This window comes from Lynx canadensis, chromosome B1 (assembly GCF_007474595.2).
Source record: "Lynx canadensis isolate LIC74 chromosome B1, mLynCan4.pri.v2, whole genome shotgun sequence".
In the NCBI taxonomy this organism is placed as follows: Eukaryota; Metazoa; Chordata; class Mammalia; order Carnivora; family Felidae; genus Lynx; species Lynx canadensis.
In genome coordinates, this window is record NC_044306.2 from 113260990 (window position 1) to 113277728 (window position 16739).

A 16739-nucleotide genomic window follows, 5' to 3' on the forward strand; every position below is an offset into this window, starting at 1 on the left:
ATGATATTTAAAATATAAAGCAATAATAGTAGGAATAAGGAAGGATTGGTTAAACTGATTGCACAAAACATACTATAAACAGTGAGAAGAGAGATTATGCAGGGCAGGTTAGAAGAGCCTGAGAAGAGTCTGTGATAGAGGTCCTCTATAAATTACATGTTAAATTTTTTTCATGTTTAAAATATCATGTGCAACACAAATGTAAATAGAAGGCCTTGGGGGAAGTCCCAACATTGCCTGGGAAATCTCTAACTGATGAATCATCAGAGAAACCAAGAGGAGGGTGGTAGGGCTGGTAACCTGAGCTGATTGTCCATTCAGTGCACTTGGGACGTGTTTGTCATCTGTGCTCTGAGTTGAGAACTGAAGATGTCCTTAAACAGGAAACAGGAACTTATTGCATAGCCTAAAAATGGAGCAGGCACTTTGAAGTAGGAAGAGATGTCTAGTTTGCTTCTGGCTAAGGGAGCAGTCATGATTCTGAAATTTCAGATAAAGACATGTTTGTCTTCAAAGGCCTGTAAACATTAGAGCCTCTCCATTCATTCTTTCACTTATTCATTCAATAAACAATTACTGGGTACCTGCTGAATATATAGAACAACCACAACACCAAAACCCAATAAGCTCTATTTCCTTAAGAAATATTCTCTGGGGAGGGGAAAGACAGCTAAATCAATAGTTATAGCCACACAAAAAAATGTGTTCAATGTAAAGACAGAGGGATACAGTTGCTGGGAGAGCCGTCTGCCCTCACTTTCCCACTAGCATTCTCTGTCCAGAGCACAGTTCTTGTCTACACTTGGTCAATCCTATCATCCATTTAAACACTACTTCTACCACCCCTCTCAGCCTAGATGTCCTTTTCTTTAGTAAACTTTCCTGAACCCCCAAATCTGGACTGGTGCTTCCTTCAGTGAGCCCCCATGGCCACACCAGACACTTAGGACACATATTTGCCTGCTGACTCATCTGCACCTCCCCAGACAGTAAGCATGGAGAGGGTAAGGATTTTTTTCCCCCTCAGCATTATCTCCATGCCTACCACTGTGTCTGGCACATAAGTGAGCTCTCAGTAAATACTTGCTTGAAAGAACTAATTAATTAATAAGGATTAAATTTATTATTCATATATTTTGTCTACTAAGTACATAATTCATGTAAAAAATGTTTATTGTTAACTCTTCAAGTTTATTTTACAAAACACCTGAGTAAGCTTAGTTATCTGGAAAATTCACTTTTACAGAAACCTCATTCCATGAAAATGCTGTTAGCATAGACAAATTATTCATGCTTTTAAACCTGTTAACAGCAAATCAAGAAGCTGCCAAAGCATTCCTCTAACCCTCAGTTAACCAATGGTAACCAATGGCAAATATATGTAGTAATATGTTAAACCAAATTCACTGAGAACTTTCCAATGGAATGGTAGCCTCATTTTGTGCTTTATCAGTGGTATTGCACGTTTTAAAGTGTCTCTTTTGTCTTCTCCATTTTCCATTGACACATGCTTATGAGTAAGAAAATGGTCAAAAGGCAGATCACAAAAGATAGAGTTCAGTATTCAAGTAAACATAATCATATAAAAAATAGTAAGACAAAATGGCATTGATCTGGGAAGTCTAGAGGAATTCAGGAGGAATGTTGACCGTAACAATCAAAGTAATTGTTAGTATAAATGATCAAGAGAAAGTTTTATAGCAAAAGCAACAGAAAGGATGCTTACCTTGACAGTAACAAAGCTGGTAGAATTTATAGTAAAAATTAAACACACACACACACAAATTTATAATAAAAGTAAAAAACCCCAAAGGTGAAAAAAACCTACTGCATTCACAGAAAAATTTGTACACAAATGTTTACAGCGGCATTAACAGCTAAAAAGTAGAAATAATCCAAATGCCCATCAACTGATAAATAGATAAATGAGAGGTCGTATATCGATACGATGTGAATATAATTCATCAGTAAAAAAGAATGAAGTATTGATACATGCTATGACATGGATGAACCTTGAAAACATTATTCTAAATGTAAAAAGCTAGCCATGAAATGCTACGTATATCATTTCATTATAGGAAATGTCCAAATAGGCAAATCTATACAGACAGTAGATCCATGGTTGCTTAGGTCTGAGGTATAGGGGTATAGAAGGATAGAGGGATTGAGAGCTAAAGGGCATGGAATTTATTTTTGAGGTGATTAAAGTATTCTACACTGGACTGTGGTGATGGTTACACATACCTGTGAATGTAATAAAAAACACTTTAAATGGGTGAATTGCATAATATGTGAATTTTATCTCAATGAGGTTTTTTTAAAAAATCAACCTCCTGGAAATTGGATGAAAATTTACTTGTTAGGGGAAATCACACTTAATTAATATTTTACACTATTTTGTTGGAGCAAATATGTAAATAAAGGATAATTATTTACTTTTATCCCTAAGAAGTCACAAGGGAGAGTCCATGCCAAATGCTTTTCTGAAACAAAACCTGCATGGGATGGGGTGAAGAAGAGTATCATTTGTCTTCTAAAAGAAATGATTTTGAAATGTAAAACAAGTACGATGGTAAAAGTATGAAAAGTAGTAATCTTCTAGGATGCCCTATTATTTTTTCAGCCATCTGAAGGAGAGAACATGAGATAAGGTCTCCTTGTTTTTATACTACTAAATTTTTTCAAGAAAGGAAAAGACAAACCACAGGGGATAGACTATAGAAACATATTTCCAGTTGATTTAAGTTAGCATAGTAGCCACAGCTGGATTTTAACACAGGTACATACCAAGTAATTCATTTAGGGGGATGGATGGATGGATGGATGGACGGACAGACGGACAGACGGACGGACGGACGGACGGATGGATGGATGGACGGACAGATGGTTGGAAGGGAGGGAGGGAGGAAGGGAGGAAGGAAGGAAGGAAGGAAATAGATACAGATAGTGCTTTGACCTATTGGTGACAATTTACAACTTAGAAAAGAATTTGGAGTCATTAAAAATTCTAATATTATACTGAATTGGAAAAATGATAGGTCTAATTTAATGACAGCATTTTAAGAAACCAGGCTTGGTTTTAAGAAATTCCATGACTTACTTCTCTGTTCTAAAGGAAAAATAGTAAAGTTGAAAAAGAAGGAAGAAAGGAAAGGAAGGAAGAAATGAGGAAGGGGGGAAGAAAGAAAGAAAACTTATGCATTAATCATCCAATGACTGGGTGTGTGACACTTCTCCTTTGGGCATGGGTATTTGTTATTAAGTCACGGTAAATCATTAAAAAGAATATCACAAGGTGGAAAATTTCTCATTATAGATAAGAGCTTGAATTCATTGATAAATTACTTAAGAGTTCTGTTTTAGCTGAAATTTACATTATAAGCTCCAGATTTATTGTTGCTTCTTTACACTTACATTAGTTTAATGTGGTATATTAATGCAAAGAAGAAATAAATCAATTGATGAAATTTACCTCCTGTTTCTGACCTGTTGTAGAATGTAATACTTGATACATTATCTTCAGTCCATTTAACTGGAATATTCCATCTGTAACTAAAGTTTTTTAAAAAGGAAAATTTAACTTTTATTACTAAAAAATAAAAACATTTCCCAAATAAAAATTAAAAATCAATAGACAAGCATATTTTCCTCATAAATGAATATCCAGTGTATAGGATACAATTAAAGCAATTAATCTAACACTCTTTAGAGATGAAGATAGGCTATATAACTGCTTCCAATTTCTATAAATCTCTAAAATTTGGAACTTTGTATCAACAAATTAGCTAAGCATGATGATTATTTCAATACAATGTGTTGAGGCTTTGGAATAAAGATATTGCATAAATGTAACTCATTATATAATAACATTGACCATTCACACACATACTTACACATAATCTAATATGGTTTGTTTCTGTCAAGGAACACAAAGCATTTTTCAAATTCAGAAGACAATCTTAAAATGCCACAAAGGAAATAACACATTTTAGAAATTATGTTGAAATTCAAATTGTAGCACCACCATCATCCCTTAAAGATTCTCATGCTCTTCAAATATCTCCTATTTTACATATGAATCAGGTGTGCTGCAAAGGAAAAATTATCAGACAAACATGTTTCAGGGTTTCTTGGTGTTCTCTTTAGTTACTTAATATTTTCTTGGGGAGCAGGGTGAAGAGGTTATTTTTGTCCTTTGGTTCCATATATACTCAATGTTTTATTTTATTTAAAAAAATTTTTTTTAATTTATTTTTGAGAGACAAAGTGAGGCAGAGCACAAGCAGGGGAAGGCCAGAGAGAGAAGGAGACACAGAATCTGAAGCAGGTTTCCAGGCTCTGAGGAAGCGGTCAGCACAGATCCTGATGCGGGGCTCAAACCCACAAACCATGAGACCATGACCTGAATCGAAGTCGGTCACTTAACCAACTGAGCCACCCAGGCGCCCCTATACATAACATTTTATTATTGAAATCTCATAAAAGAGGTCTTAAAGTTTTTTGATTGTTCTCATATCATGTACCATCAATCAGAAAAATACAACAGATCTAGAAAGAAGATGAATGTGTTTGGATTTGGTTACCAACTCAAAGTTTACCTTGTTTTTCTACATCTGTGATCATTCAAGTCTCTAACAGAGAATGGGGAATGATACTTCTTTTCAATTTATAATAAAATTTATGTAATTCAGGGAGAACACATTTTGCCATCTCCATGAAAGAAGTAATCCTTTGTTTTATAACTGTTGAAATGTTTTATGGGATTGAGTTGTCACTAGCTTTCCTTGAGGATTTTATGGCTGTGGAATGTTTTGGGTTAGAAGCTCCATAGAACCCACACATAAATTGTTTCTTGGAAATTAAAAATAGACCTACCCTATGACCCAGCAATAGCACTGCTAGGAATTTATCCAAGGGATACAGGAGTACTGATGCATAGGGGCACTTGTACCCCAATGTTTATAGCAGCACTCTCAACTATAGCCAAATTATGGAAAGAGCCTAAATGTCCATCAACTGATGAATGGATAAAGAAATTGTGGTTTATATACACAATGGAATACTACGTGGCAATGAGAAAAAATGAAATATGGCCTTTTGTAGCAACGTGGATGGAACTGGAGAGTGTGATGCTAAGTGAAATAAGCCATACAGAGAAAGACAGATACCATATGGTTTCACTCTTATGTGGATCCTGAGAAACTTAACAGGAACCCATGGGGGAGGGGAAGGAACAAAAAAAAAAAAAAAGAGGTTAGAGTGGGAGAGAGCCAAAGCATAAGAGACTGTTAAAAACTGAGAACAAACTGAGGGTTGATGGGGGGTGGGAGGGAGGGGAGGGTGGGTGATGGGTATTGAAGAGGGCACCTTTTGGGATGAGCACTGGGTGTTGTATGGAAACCAATTTGACAATAAATTTCATATAAAAAAAAATAAATTGTTTCTTGGGTCGTGTAGCAAAGATTGTCCCCTCGAATCCCTTTGTCATTTTTGTACACCCTAGATTCCAATGTGCTCTCCTAGCCAACAGCCAAGCACCTGGGGCTGTCTGTCAGAGAACTGCCCTCTAGCTGCCAGAAGTTCTTTGAAATTTACACTCGTGGATGCAGCCCTTCGCCAATGATGGATGGCAGGAGAATCTTCTTCGCCCCATCTGTCAGGACCCCTCTATAACAGCATCTCCACAACTTCCCCATGGGGTAGCTATCCTCTACAGCACCTGCTTGATATTTCACGTTTGCTGCTTGACCTCTCACTGCCCACTTCTTTCCCAGTCTTTCCTAGAAACACTTCCTGAGGAGTAGCTTTCACTTGAATCATCACCTCAGCATCTGCTTTTAGGGAAGTCAACCTAAAAGTGATCCCTTGTAGCTTCTCAACAGATAGACAAAGAAGCATTTGGTAAAAATCACACTCTACCTACATGTTCCGCCCTTCCACCACTCTTCTGTTTTGGTGTTGCCACATAAACGAACATTTCTTTCCCTCCCTTTCCCCATTGCCGACCTGACTGAAAGAACAGAGTGCGCAAGTGTCTGGATGCCCTGTGTGCACAGTCAAGACTTCACATTTTGACTATCTCCTGTAAAACATGGTCTCTGAGATGACACTGTGCCCAAAAGTGGGCATAAAATACACTACTAAGTTATGTACAAACGTTGCTCTGAAGTCTGTAAGAGAATCATAAGACTAAAAGGATTGAGGGTTGAGGCCTTATGATTTTACAGTTTTAGAATCACCTACAGGATCTAATGCAATCTGAGTAAAATAATAGATTTGAGTACAAAATGTCAAGAAATGAAAATTACATAAACGGAATGATGGGAGTCTCCTACAGGACATCTAAAATTTAGGAGGATCAGATTTCATTTTGAAAGGTACAATTTACTTTTTTGTATCTAACAAGATCTGGTAGTATTAAATATGGCTAATCTAATTTTCACTAAAGAAACTGACTTTGGGGGCGCCTGGGTGGCTCAATCGGTTAAGCATCCGACTTCAGCTCAGGTCACGATCTCGCGGTCCGTGAGTTCGAGCCCCGCGTCAGGCTCTGGGCTGATGGCTCAGAGCCTGGAGCCTGCTTCTGATTCTGTGTCTCCCTCTCTCTCCGCCCCTCCCCCATTCATGCTCTGTCTCTCTCTGTCCCCAAAATAAACATTAAAAAAAATTAAAAAAAAAAAAAAGAAAAGAAACTGACTTTGCCCCCAAATAACACACCTACTCCCATCTTCCCCCTGTTTAACGCTGAGTGGACTGCCAGACACATGTAAGCTTGCCTGATGCTTGAGGCCGTAGTGTTAAAACAATAACTCACACATGTGTGTAAGTTTATAAAGATTATAAAGTTTCTCATAAAAATTCCCTCATCTTGAAATATTTAAGCAGTGAGAAAAGGGAGAGAGCCATTCAGTTTATAGTACAGCTTATTCAACCACATTTTTTACCGGACAGGAATATATCTGAACATAGAGTAAGGTGAACACTAGGGTTGGAGAAAGAGCTAATTACCTTCTGGGGGGATGAGGGCATATGTTATGATCTAGTTTTTTAACCAAGTGAAAAATCATGAAGGATCCCTTTTGATAGAATGTCATTTTCTCTCCTATTTGTTCAGGAGCTATTATAGATTTTTAACAAATGTTCTCAACAGCATAGCACATAAGGTTTTTCCTATGCATATATAACTTTTTTTATTTACAAAAATGGATCAAGTAGATTGAGTTTATAATAAGTGATCACTAAAAATCATGCATCTGTGACTCTAAATAAAAAACAGTATCTGAAGGTAGAAATTAAATACTAGAGAAAAGTGTGAATGTTAATATAGTTCCATGTTCTAAATCTTGATGAATACAATTTAAAGATTTATTATAACTCAAAAAGTGAAGACTTGATAAAATATTCATTTCATTTACTTGCTAATAAATTTTTGTGTTTGTGTGGAGAGAAATCCATAACCAAGGAGTAGTTTAAAAAATGCAATCCCACCGTTTTAAAAACAGTGTTGGGTATGTCTTTGGCTTAACAAATCAGTACATACATATGTCAGAAGAGAACAATTCCTATGAAGCTTTCCTAGTAGAAGTTTGTTTCTCCAGAAAGAAAAATTTTTTTTTAATTTTAATATACAAAGGCTATTAAATAGCATATTAAATATGGCCCATCTAATTTGCTAGAACATAAAACAGTAACTATAAAATAAACAGTTTATAGTTAACAGAATGATCACAAGTCATTATGTTGATTTTTGTAACTGAATTATCACCTAAGTCAGATCTAGGTTTCAATTCATTCATATATTGTGAAGAGGAAAGAGTGAAAACAAAGCTTTTCTAGCCTAATCTTTCCTTTCCAAAATAAAGAAAAGATAAAGAAGTTTATACTGACACTCTCTGACTGATCTCACTTGGTCTAGGAACTCAAATTTCCTTTGTTTTGGCACGAACTATTAATTTTCCGCATTTGCATACAGCAAGATACCCAGTCACTCTGAATTTCATTTATTGTGACTATCTGACTATCTGACATTTCCAGAAGCAGAGTCTGATAATGGGTCTCAACAAGGTGAGCACCACTGGCTTTCTTGATATTCTTCCAGTTCAGGTGCCAGCCAAGATCTTCAAAGTAGTTACTTTATTTTTTAATTTTTTTTTTCAAAGTAGTTAGTTTAATAATACTGGGTGCTCTTCATTTTCTGATGCCTTGTACAGAAAGTCCAGTTTGAATTTTGGCACTTTGGATTTCTGGAAACACCCGAGTGTGTTATTTATTAGTGTGACTTAATTTTCAAAGCCCTGAATCGGAAGCCAGAAAATATACAGTACGTGTCATAAGTGTGTCTCTACAGATCTTTCAGTTCTCTAGAAATTTGGTTAGACCACTGTAGAACAAGATGAGAACAGTATTCTAAAATGGGATTGTTACCTGTAAATTCATCCAATTCAGTTCCCTGCATAGTGTTTACTCTTTAATGAGAAATTGTAGCTCAACCCAATCTTTGGAACATTTGCCACACCCCTCCAGCCCATGCCCACTCTGCTAATGCAGACCCCATCTTCTGAATCATCTCCCACGTGAGTCACTTGCTACAATTATCATAGTAACTGGCCTTCCTGCTTCCACTCTTGCCCTGCTCTGATCTATTCTCTATAACGCAGCCAAGGGGGAATTTTGAAAAACGTAGAGGTGATCCTACCAATTCTCTCTCTCTGAAGTCCTTAAAGTTGCACACTATTGTTCAAAATCTTCAGTGTGGTCTGCGTGCCTGGCCCCTGCCTCTCTCACCACTGTGCCCAGTGCCTGTCTGCTGTTCAGTTTCTTGGAGCCAGACTGCCCATGTTCAAACCAGAGTTCCATCACTTATACTCTTTGCGCCCTTGAATAGGTTATCTAATAAGTTTCAGTCATTTGTCAATTTCCCCACCTGTTATAATAATAAAATACTCTAAAGTGCTTAAAGTAGTGCCAGCTACTTAGTAAATACTTAGTAAGCATTGCATATTATATGTGTAATGCTACTCCCCGCCCCCGCCCCCTCCCCGGCCCAGGGCCTTCCTACATGTTGTAGTTTCTCTTCTGAACATCCCCCACGGTCATCCCCTCATATCAATTTACTTAGCTTAAATATCACTTCTTCAAGAAAGTCTTCTGTGCCCTTGCCTATTCAAGCACACCTCCTGACCCATTAATTCAGGCTCAGTCTATCCATGGATACACATGACAGGAGACAGTAGTTACTCCCCAATGGAAGCTTGTTTCACAAGAGAGAAATATTTTTTTAAGTTTTCATATCTAAATAGTCTCTAGCAGTATTAAATGTGGCCAGTATAATTTATTAGAACATAAAACAGTAACTGTAAAAGAACCAGCTTATAGTTATTCTGGGACACCTTTGTCACACCCTATAATTCTCCTTCCTCATGTTATCTTAATTGCTACTGAATAATTGCTCTTGTGATGATTTACATATAAGTAACTTTTTGTGTATAAGATCAATGAGACTATTAAAGAGGAGATAAAGAGGGCAAAGGGCCTTTTCGGTGGAAATTGGGCACTGAAGATTAGAGACCAGCTGAAAGTGACCGTGGGTGCAAAAGTCTCTCTACCCAAACCAAGTATTCAGAAGTTGAAAGATGGGACAATAAAAATTGGCATGGGCGATGAACCTGTTGTGGTAATCGTTTCACAATACACATAAATCAAGCCATCATGTTGTACATCTTAAACTGATATATGACATCTGTCAATTGTTTGTCAATGATATTGGGGGAAAAACTGGCAAGGGTGGCATTGGAATGATTTCCAGGGAACTAGTGCTACACAGTGTTGTTCCCATTTATCAGGATGCTGTCTAGGAGCAGGCTCTTCTGGGTAATGGGGGGCTGAGATGATATCCCCAAAGTGGTAAACCCAGGTTTTTGTGGCCAGCCCCATACCAGAGCTCCTGAGATCCTGATTCCACTCTCTTCTGTTGGGAGAGATTGGCATCCCAGAAATGTATACAAAAACAACCAAGTATACAGAAATGGACATAATATTAAGATTTTTTATACAAGCTATATTCATATAAGTGTGGTAAGTGTGAAATATTTGGCTGTTTGCACATTTTGTCAGCTTGTACAATATTTGTAGAATCATTCCAATTTCACCCTTGCCAATTTCTAAAAGTCTGGCAAAGTGAAGAGAAATAACAGATTGTATTTATAATTTTAACTGAAATTCTTAGGATACCTTAACTCAGTAGTCATGTTTAAACGTCTTGAAAACTCTGAGTTTGTAAAGTTAAAGGTTTGATTCTTAATATGTTGAAAATGCCCAATAAATTTGGTATACAGTATGAATTTTCATTACATTCATAAAAAAAACATATAGGTATGTTTTTTAAATTTGATTTATAAATCTGTGTCTTTAGCTGTTTGTATTTTGAAATTATAAATGAGATTTAATAAAATTTTAAGTAGTGATGTTCATAAGTTACTTATAAATGATATATGCAAGAGAATTTGATTGAGTTTATAATTGCTGTTTAAATATTCAGGAGAACTTCATTTGTGCAGTTTGTAAATAAAAAACATTCTTAGCAAAAACTGGAAGAACTGCTATTGGAAGCCAGTCTCCTTTTCTACCCTTCCCACAGCCCAGCCCCTCTTGGAAACATCCCCTTTTAAAAATGCTTCTGGGGGCGCCTGGGGGGCTCAGTCGGTTGAGAGTCCGACTTCAGCTCAGGTCACGATCTCGCGGTCCGTGAGTTCGAGCCCCACATCAGGCTCTGGGCTGATGGCTCAGAGCCTGGAGCCTGCTTCCGATTCTGTGTCTCCCTCTTTCTCTGCCCTCCCCCGTTCATGCTCTGTCTCTCTGTGTCTCAAAAATAAATAAATGTTAAAAAAAAATTAAAAAAAAATGCTTCTGGGGTGCCTGGGTGGCTCAGTCAGTTAAGCGTCCAGCTCTTGATGTGGCTCAGGTCATAATCTCATGGTTCATGGGTTTGAGCTCCGCATCAGGCTCTGCACCGACAATGCAGGGCCTGCTTGGGATTCTCTCTCCCTCTCTCTCTGCCCCTCCTCTGCTCACGTTCTCCCTCTCTTTTTCTCTCTCTCAAACAAATAAATAAAACTTAAAACAAATTTAAAATGCTTCTGGATTTAATTCTTCTGAAGTCTAATTCTATAACTCTAAATAGCTTTTTAAATTTTTTTTCAGATAGTATTTATTAACTCATCCATGCGAGAGGGTGATTTAGTTTACTTATACTGCTTTCTCTTCCATTTGCCCTTTAACAGTCAAAATTTAGGGAAGTAAAATTATTAGACTTTCTCTAGGTTATAATTATTCCTTTACAGTAGTGGAATCATGTTGCCATTTCCTGTTTCATAAATTTCAGTGTTGCTACTCTCTCCTAACTGTAAAATAGGAGCAAAATCTCCTACTTTACAATGAGGAGAAACTGTAGGATATCCTATGGAGTTCTGGTAAACAAACAACTGGCTCTTGGGGGACCGGGGGAGCAGAATGCAGTATTTGCTAGTTTCCATTAATTCAGTGATGTATTTCAAGCTACCAGCATAATGGTGCTGAGTTGGGATTCCAGTCAGCACCAGCCCACCACTGAATTACTATCCTGACACTTTCTGCCACCTTTCCTTCCTCTTCCACCTCATTTTCTCTGCCAGCCTTTTTTTTTTTCTTGTTACAATGTTAAGACTGTTTATATTTACAATCTACTCTGCCACTGTAACAAAAGTTTTACATGTTGTTCATTGTTGATTATAAAAGTTAAAAGCCAACAAGTAACATTTATGAAATTATACTGTTGTATACGTATGGTTGTCCAAGAGGTGGGTCGGAGTTACATTTCTTTCTCTATGGGCTGATATCTTGGCCCCCTGAGTCACTTAAATAAAAATTTACCCTAACAGCCTGACATAAGAGTCAAAAGGACTCCTTTTTATTGTATGGATTGTCAGTGGCATAAAATTATTCTACTGGTTTACATTCTTGGATCACAATTTTTACATACAGCCTTGATTTGGTTTCTCTAGTTTTCTTCTTTACAGTTGCCCAGCTGATGGGCATTCACAAACTCATAATCTCACCATTTTCTCAACCATACTTGCTTTCTCATGGCAATCACCTACCTGAACCCAGCCAGCATCCTGCTCTTATGCATGGCACTGCGAGCCCCCTGGGTCGCTATTGGCCAGCATTTCCTTTCATGACTTTCCTCTGTTGGATACAATGTTTCCTGGATGTGTTTCTTCTCTTTCTGATTTTTCGTATTTTTTCTCTTCTTCCTCCCCTGGGATGTACATAGCCTTAGTAACTTTCTAAAAAGTGCTGTGTGGAAAGCATTTTCTGGAGTTGCATGTCTGAAAATGTCTTTGCTGTTCATTTGCATTTGGTTTAGTTTGGGAAGAGAATTAGAAGTTGAAGATATTTTTTGCTGCAACCATTTTAGATGATTGTTCCATTTTCTTCTTGCATTCAAGGTTGCTGTGGACAGGTCTAATGTCACTCTAACTCATGTATCCTTGTTTTCTGGAATTTCATGAGAATGTAGCTAGGTTTTTTTTTTTTTTTTTTTTTTTTTTCCTTTTTGTACTGTGACCTCAACGGGGCTTTGTAATCAGAATCCTTGTGTCCTTTATTATTTGCCCCTCAAGTTTCTCTGTTTCCTTTTTTGAGAGACGTCTGTTAGTTGGGTGCTGGACATTCAATATTTGTCTTCTCTTTCATATTTGTCAGTTCTCTGCGTTTGCCCTATAACTATAGAGAATTCCCCAAATTTCTTGCCACTTGGTCTATTAATTCTTTGACAACCACAAATTTAATCTTTCAGAACAATTCTATATTCCAAGTTTGTTTTTTCAAAGATACTCTGCTCTGAGCTAATGAATGTTAATAGCTTCTTTGATCTCTGAATGTATTTCATAAATTTATTTTCTATTTCCTCAATTTTGTTCTTACAGTGACAGGTTTTTGTTTGTTCAACCTTTTATGCTTTTAGATTTTTTTATGTGTCTTGTGATCTTAATTGCCCATTCATATTTCGGGAAGAAGGACTAAATTAATTATTCTTGGTGTCCTGTATGTAACCTCTCTGCTTTTGAGGGGGAAGGTATATTTTTGCAACAGCCTTTTCCTCTGGACAGAAGTCTGACTGGGAGCTCTGAGCATGTATGCAGGGAGCTGGCAGTTCCAGCCCACCCATCCTACAAATGCCATGAGAAGGAAAGCTGTATTCTGGGCATCCTAACCAAGTGGAAATCTTTAGTTCTCCTCCACTGTTTTAGTCCATTTATTTGTGGGGGGTGGGGGAGGTGGGGCAGGGGTAGAGTCTTTGGATTTTTGCCTTGGGTCATTGCCAGACTTTTGGCAGACTTCTAAGCGCTCCAAACAGGGGAAAGGTTGTTAGTAGATGACGGGAAAGTGGAGTGGGGGTGTGTCTGACCGGCACAATTGTCCTGAGTCTCGACTTCAAATTAATTGTCCTATTTTCAGCCTCACTTCTCACTCCTGTGCTCCACTCTTCATGCTGACAGTCAGCCCGGAGCCTGTCTAGGGATAGGGAAGATGTTTCCACCTCTACAGCAAGTCCCTTTTTATCTGGCTTCATCTTCTTCAGTTTGTTTGTTTTCTATCAATATTTCTCCTTCTGGCTTTCCTTCTAGAATCTATACAGCCCCTCCTCTTTCTTTCTCTTATGAGTTTCTTTCTTTTAGCACTTCTTTATTCGGTGATTTCTGGGAAGAACAGGACTTGGAGGCATGTGTTCAGTCCACCATCTTGAACCTGGAGACCATGGACCTATGTTTGAATGCTTTTGGTTCCCTAAAGACATTGTGCTTTAATATTATCATCTATCAATCACGTACTGGAGACTAAGATCTAAGCAAGTGGCCAGTATTTCCATCAAATTTCTGGTTTTTTCTTCAAATGCATTTTAGATCCTTACCCAAGAGCTGAATGTGGCTCAGAAGAATTCGCTTTTGAGTCCAACAGAAAACGTTTCTGTGTGATGTTCCTCATATCTTTCACATTAAGTACAGGATAACCCATCTGTTTGGTCCATGTATCCATTACTTCTTTCACTGGTAAATTACTTGCCTGATATTAAAAAAAAAATGAGGAATAATTAACAAATTAGGGAAAATAAAAGGATAGAATAATCAGATCAAGAACTGATTGATAAATCATATGTTAATCAAAGAAATACTTGGGGATAGTCTCCATACCTCTTCAAGTGCTCTCCAAAAATGCTCAGTTTTTGCATTCCCAAATTTGTGTTTTTTCAAGTAAATCTGTATGTGAAAGATAACAAGTATTTTAGAAATCAATGTATGCTTTTCTCATACTTCCACACATGAGCTGAATCCATCAACATATTTCACTCTAATGTATAATATGGCAAGTGTACCTGCAATAAAAATCAAATGACACACGGCATGCAAAACATTTTGTAACCTATAAGAACGTCAAATAATTTATTTGTAAAGCACAAGGAATATTTTTCCTTATTAATGATGTAGCTTGGTTTTTAATTTTTTTTTTCATTTTTTATTTTAGAGAAACATAGAGTGTGCAAGCAGAGGAGAGGGACAAAAGGAGAGGCAGAGAGAGAGAGACAGAGAGAGAGAGACAGAGAGAGAGGGAGAGGGAGAGGGTCTTAAGTAGGCTCAACGCTGAGTGTGGAGCCAGACGCAGGGCTTAATCCCATGACCCTGGGATCATGACCTGAGCCGAAATCAAAAGTCAGATGCTCACCCGACTGAGCCACCCAGGAACCCCTAGCTTGTTCTTTTTTAATAGTCTAATGGGCTTGTGCACAGGAAAGGAAAAGCTTAATTTTTTTTCAGGACAAGAAATATGAGATACTTAAGGGCAGTCAAGTGTTCAGTAAATAGTCAACAGTCCATAACATTTGTGATCCAGTATGAAGAAAGACCCATAATTCTATGATCTTAAGTTAGAGCTGTCAACCTGTCACTACTGGCTACATCCCTTACCTTCATTTATTAGTGATGTTTTCTCATCTCAGACACTAGATGACCCCACCACACATGAATGACTGAGGCAATATGCAAAATATGCAAAGATAAAACAGGTGAGCTTGTCTCTAAGCCAGGGCTCAGCAAAATTTTTTTTTTTTTTTGTAAAAAGCTATATAGTAAAGGTTTTAAGGTTTGTGGGCTCTATAATGCCTGTCACGACTACTCAACTCTGCCTCTGTAGCACAAAAGTATCCATAGATAATGTATAAATGAATAACCAATAAAACATTATTTATGCATTCTGATATTTGAATTTCATGTAACTTTCATGTGTCACAAAATATTGTTATTCTTGAGATTTTTCAACAGTTCAAAGTTGTAGAAATGATTTTGTTTGCAGACCTTAGCAAAATGAGTGGTGGGCCAGATTTGGCCTGCAAGTCGCTGTTGGTAGACTCCTGCTTTAAGGAAATGGATATACAACCTTTTGAACAGTAAGAATGATAATGGTGATCCTGATCATGAATAAATTTGGGAAATTATTCGCTTTAAAGAATGTCTTTACTCTTCCAATGGCTTTAAAATATGAATTATTTTTAACTAGAAAGCTCTCCCCTTTAACGATTTTGTTCACAGAATCTCTCTATACGTGAGTTTTCAGATCCAATGTGGTAGGTCCCTAAAGAAAATCCCCACTTTTCTCCTAGTCTCATAATTGGGTGCCACTTACGCCGCTTCTCCTCTGTTGCTGTCAGGAATTGTCCCATGTGATAGGGACATCTTTGGGGCACCTGGGTGGCTCAGTCGGCTGCGCATCTGACTCTTGATTTCAGCTCAGGTCATGATCTCATGGCTGTGGGATGGAGACCTGCATTGGACTCTATGCTGGCTGTGCAGAGCCTGCTTGGGATTCTCTCTCTCCCTCTCCCTCTGCCCCGCCCCTGCTCACGTCACTCTCTTTCAAAAAATAAAATAAAATAAAATAACATCACTTTCTTAAGTGTTTCTTGAGCCTTCAAAGAATAACAAGTGGTTGACTTCGCACATGACATTTTCACTCAAAGTGACTATAATTTTCAGGAGGTACTGTGCCTAAGTCACATTATCGTCTAAATTCCTTTCTTTTCAGGCATAGAGAGATAAAACAATATTAGCAGCCAGCTCCAGGAAGCCTGGACTAGGGTTGCCACCAGTTAGGAATGCTGCCTTTGTTTTTGTTCTTTTGATTAGTTCACTGCTCAGCACTACCACTGGAGGGCAGGCAAAGGAAGGGAGAAGAAACGAAAGGCGCTCACTGGATATCAGTTTTAAGCATTTGTTCCAGAGCTTTGCACAAATCATTCATTCTAAATAAAATAAATGGATACTTGAGTATTAGTAATGAATTGTAACCATAGCTACCTGTTAATGAGAATTTCTAGGGAGTAGTAGCTTTTTAAAATTAATTTAGAGGAGTTTATTTGTATACTCACAATGCCTTGAGCTTAGAAACATGCCATCTTGGAATTAGAAGGGACTTTAAGTATTATTTAATACAACTCACATTTTGGGGGGTGAAGAAAACTGGTGCCTAGAGAGGCGATGAGATTTTTCTAAGGTAACTTTGAAGGAATTCTGAATCCTTAACCAGTCTGTGTGGTTTCTGTCAGTGGTGTCGTTATTTTTACTGCTTTTTAAACTGCAGTCTCTTGCTTCTTCCGAACTATAGGCTACATAGACATTTATATAAACAGTATATTAAAAGACATCAAT

General features: G+C 37.5%; 1 protein-coding gene across 1 annotated transcript in view; it reads right to left on the bottom strand.

Moving 5' to 3' along the window:
* LOC115512320 (glutamyl aminopeptidase) overlaps positions 1 to 16739 on the bottom strand; it is an 86788-nt gene that overhangs the window by 28150 nt on the left and 41899 nt on the right. The window contains exons 9-11 of the mRNA XM_030313253.1: positions 14232 to 14297; positions 13952 to 14103; positions 3473 to 3552 (exon numbers count right to left, since the gene is read on the bottom strand). Coding sequence (XP_030169113.1) covers positions 3473 to 3552; positions 13952 to 14103; positions 14232 to 14297 — 298 coding nt within the window. The remainder of the gene's footprint in view (positions 1 to 3472; positions 3553 to 13951; positions 14104 to 14231; positions 14298 to 16739) is intronic.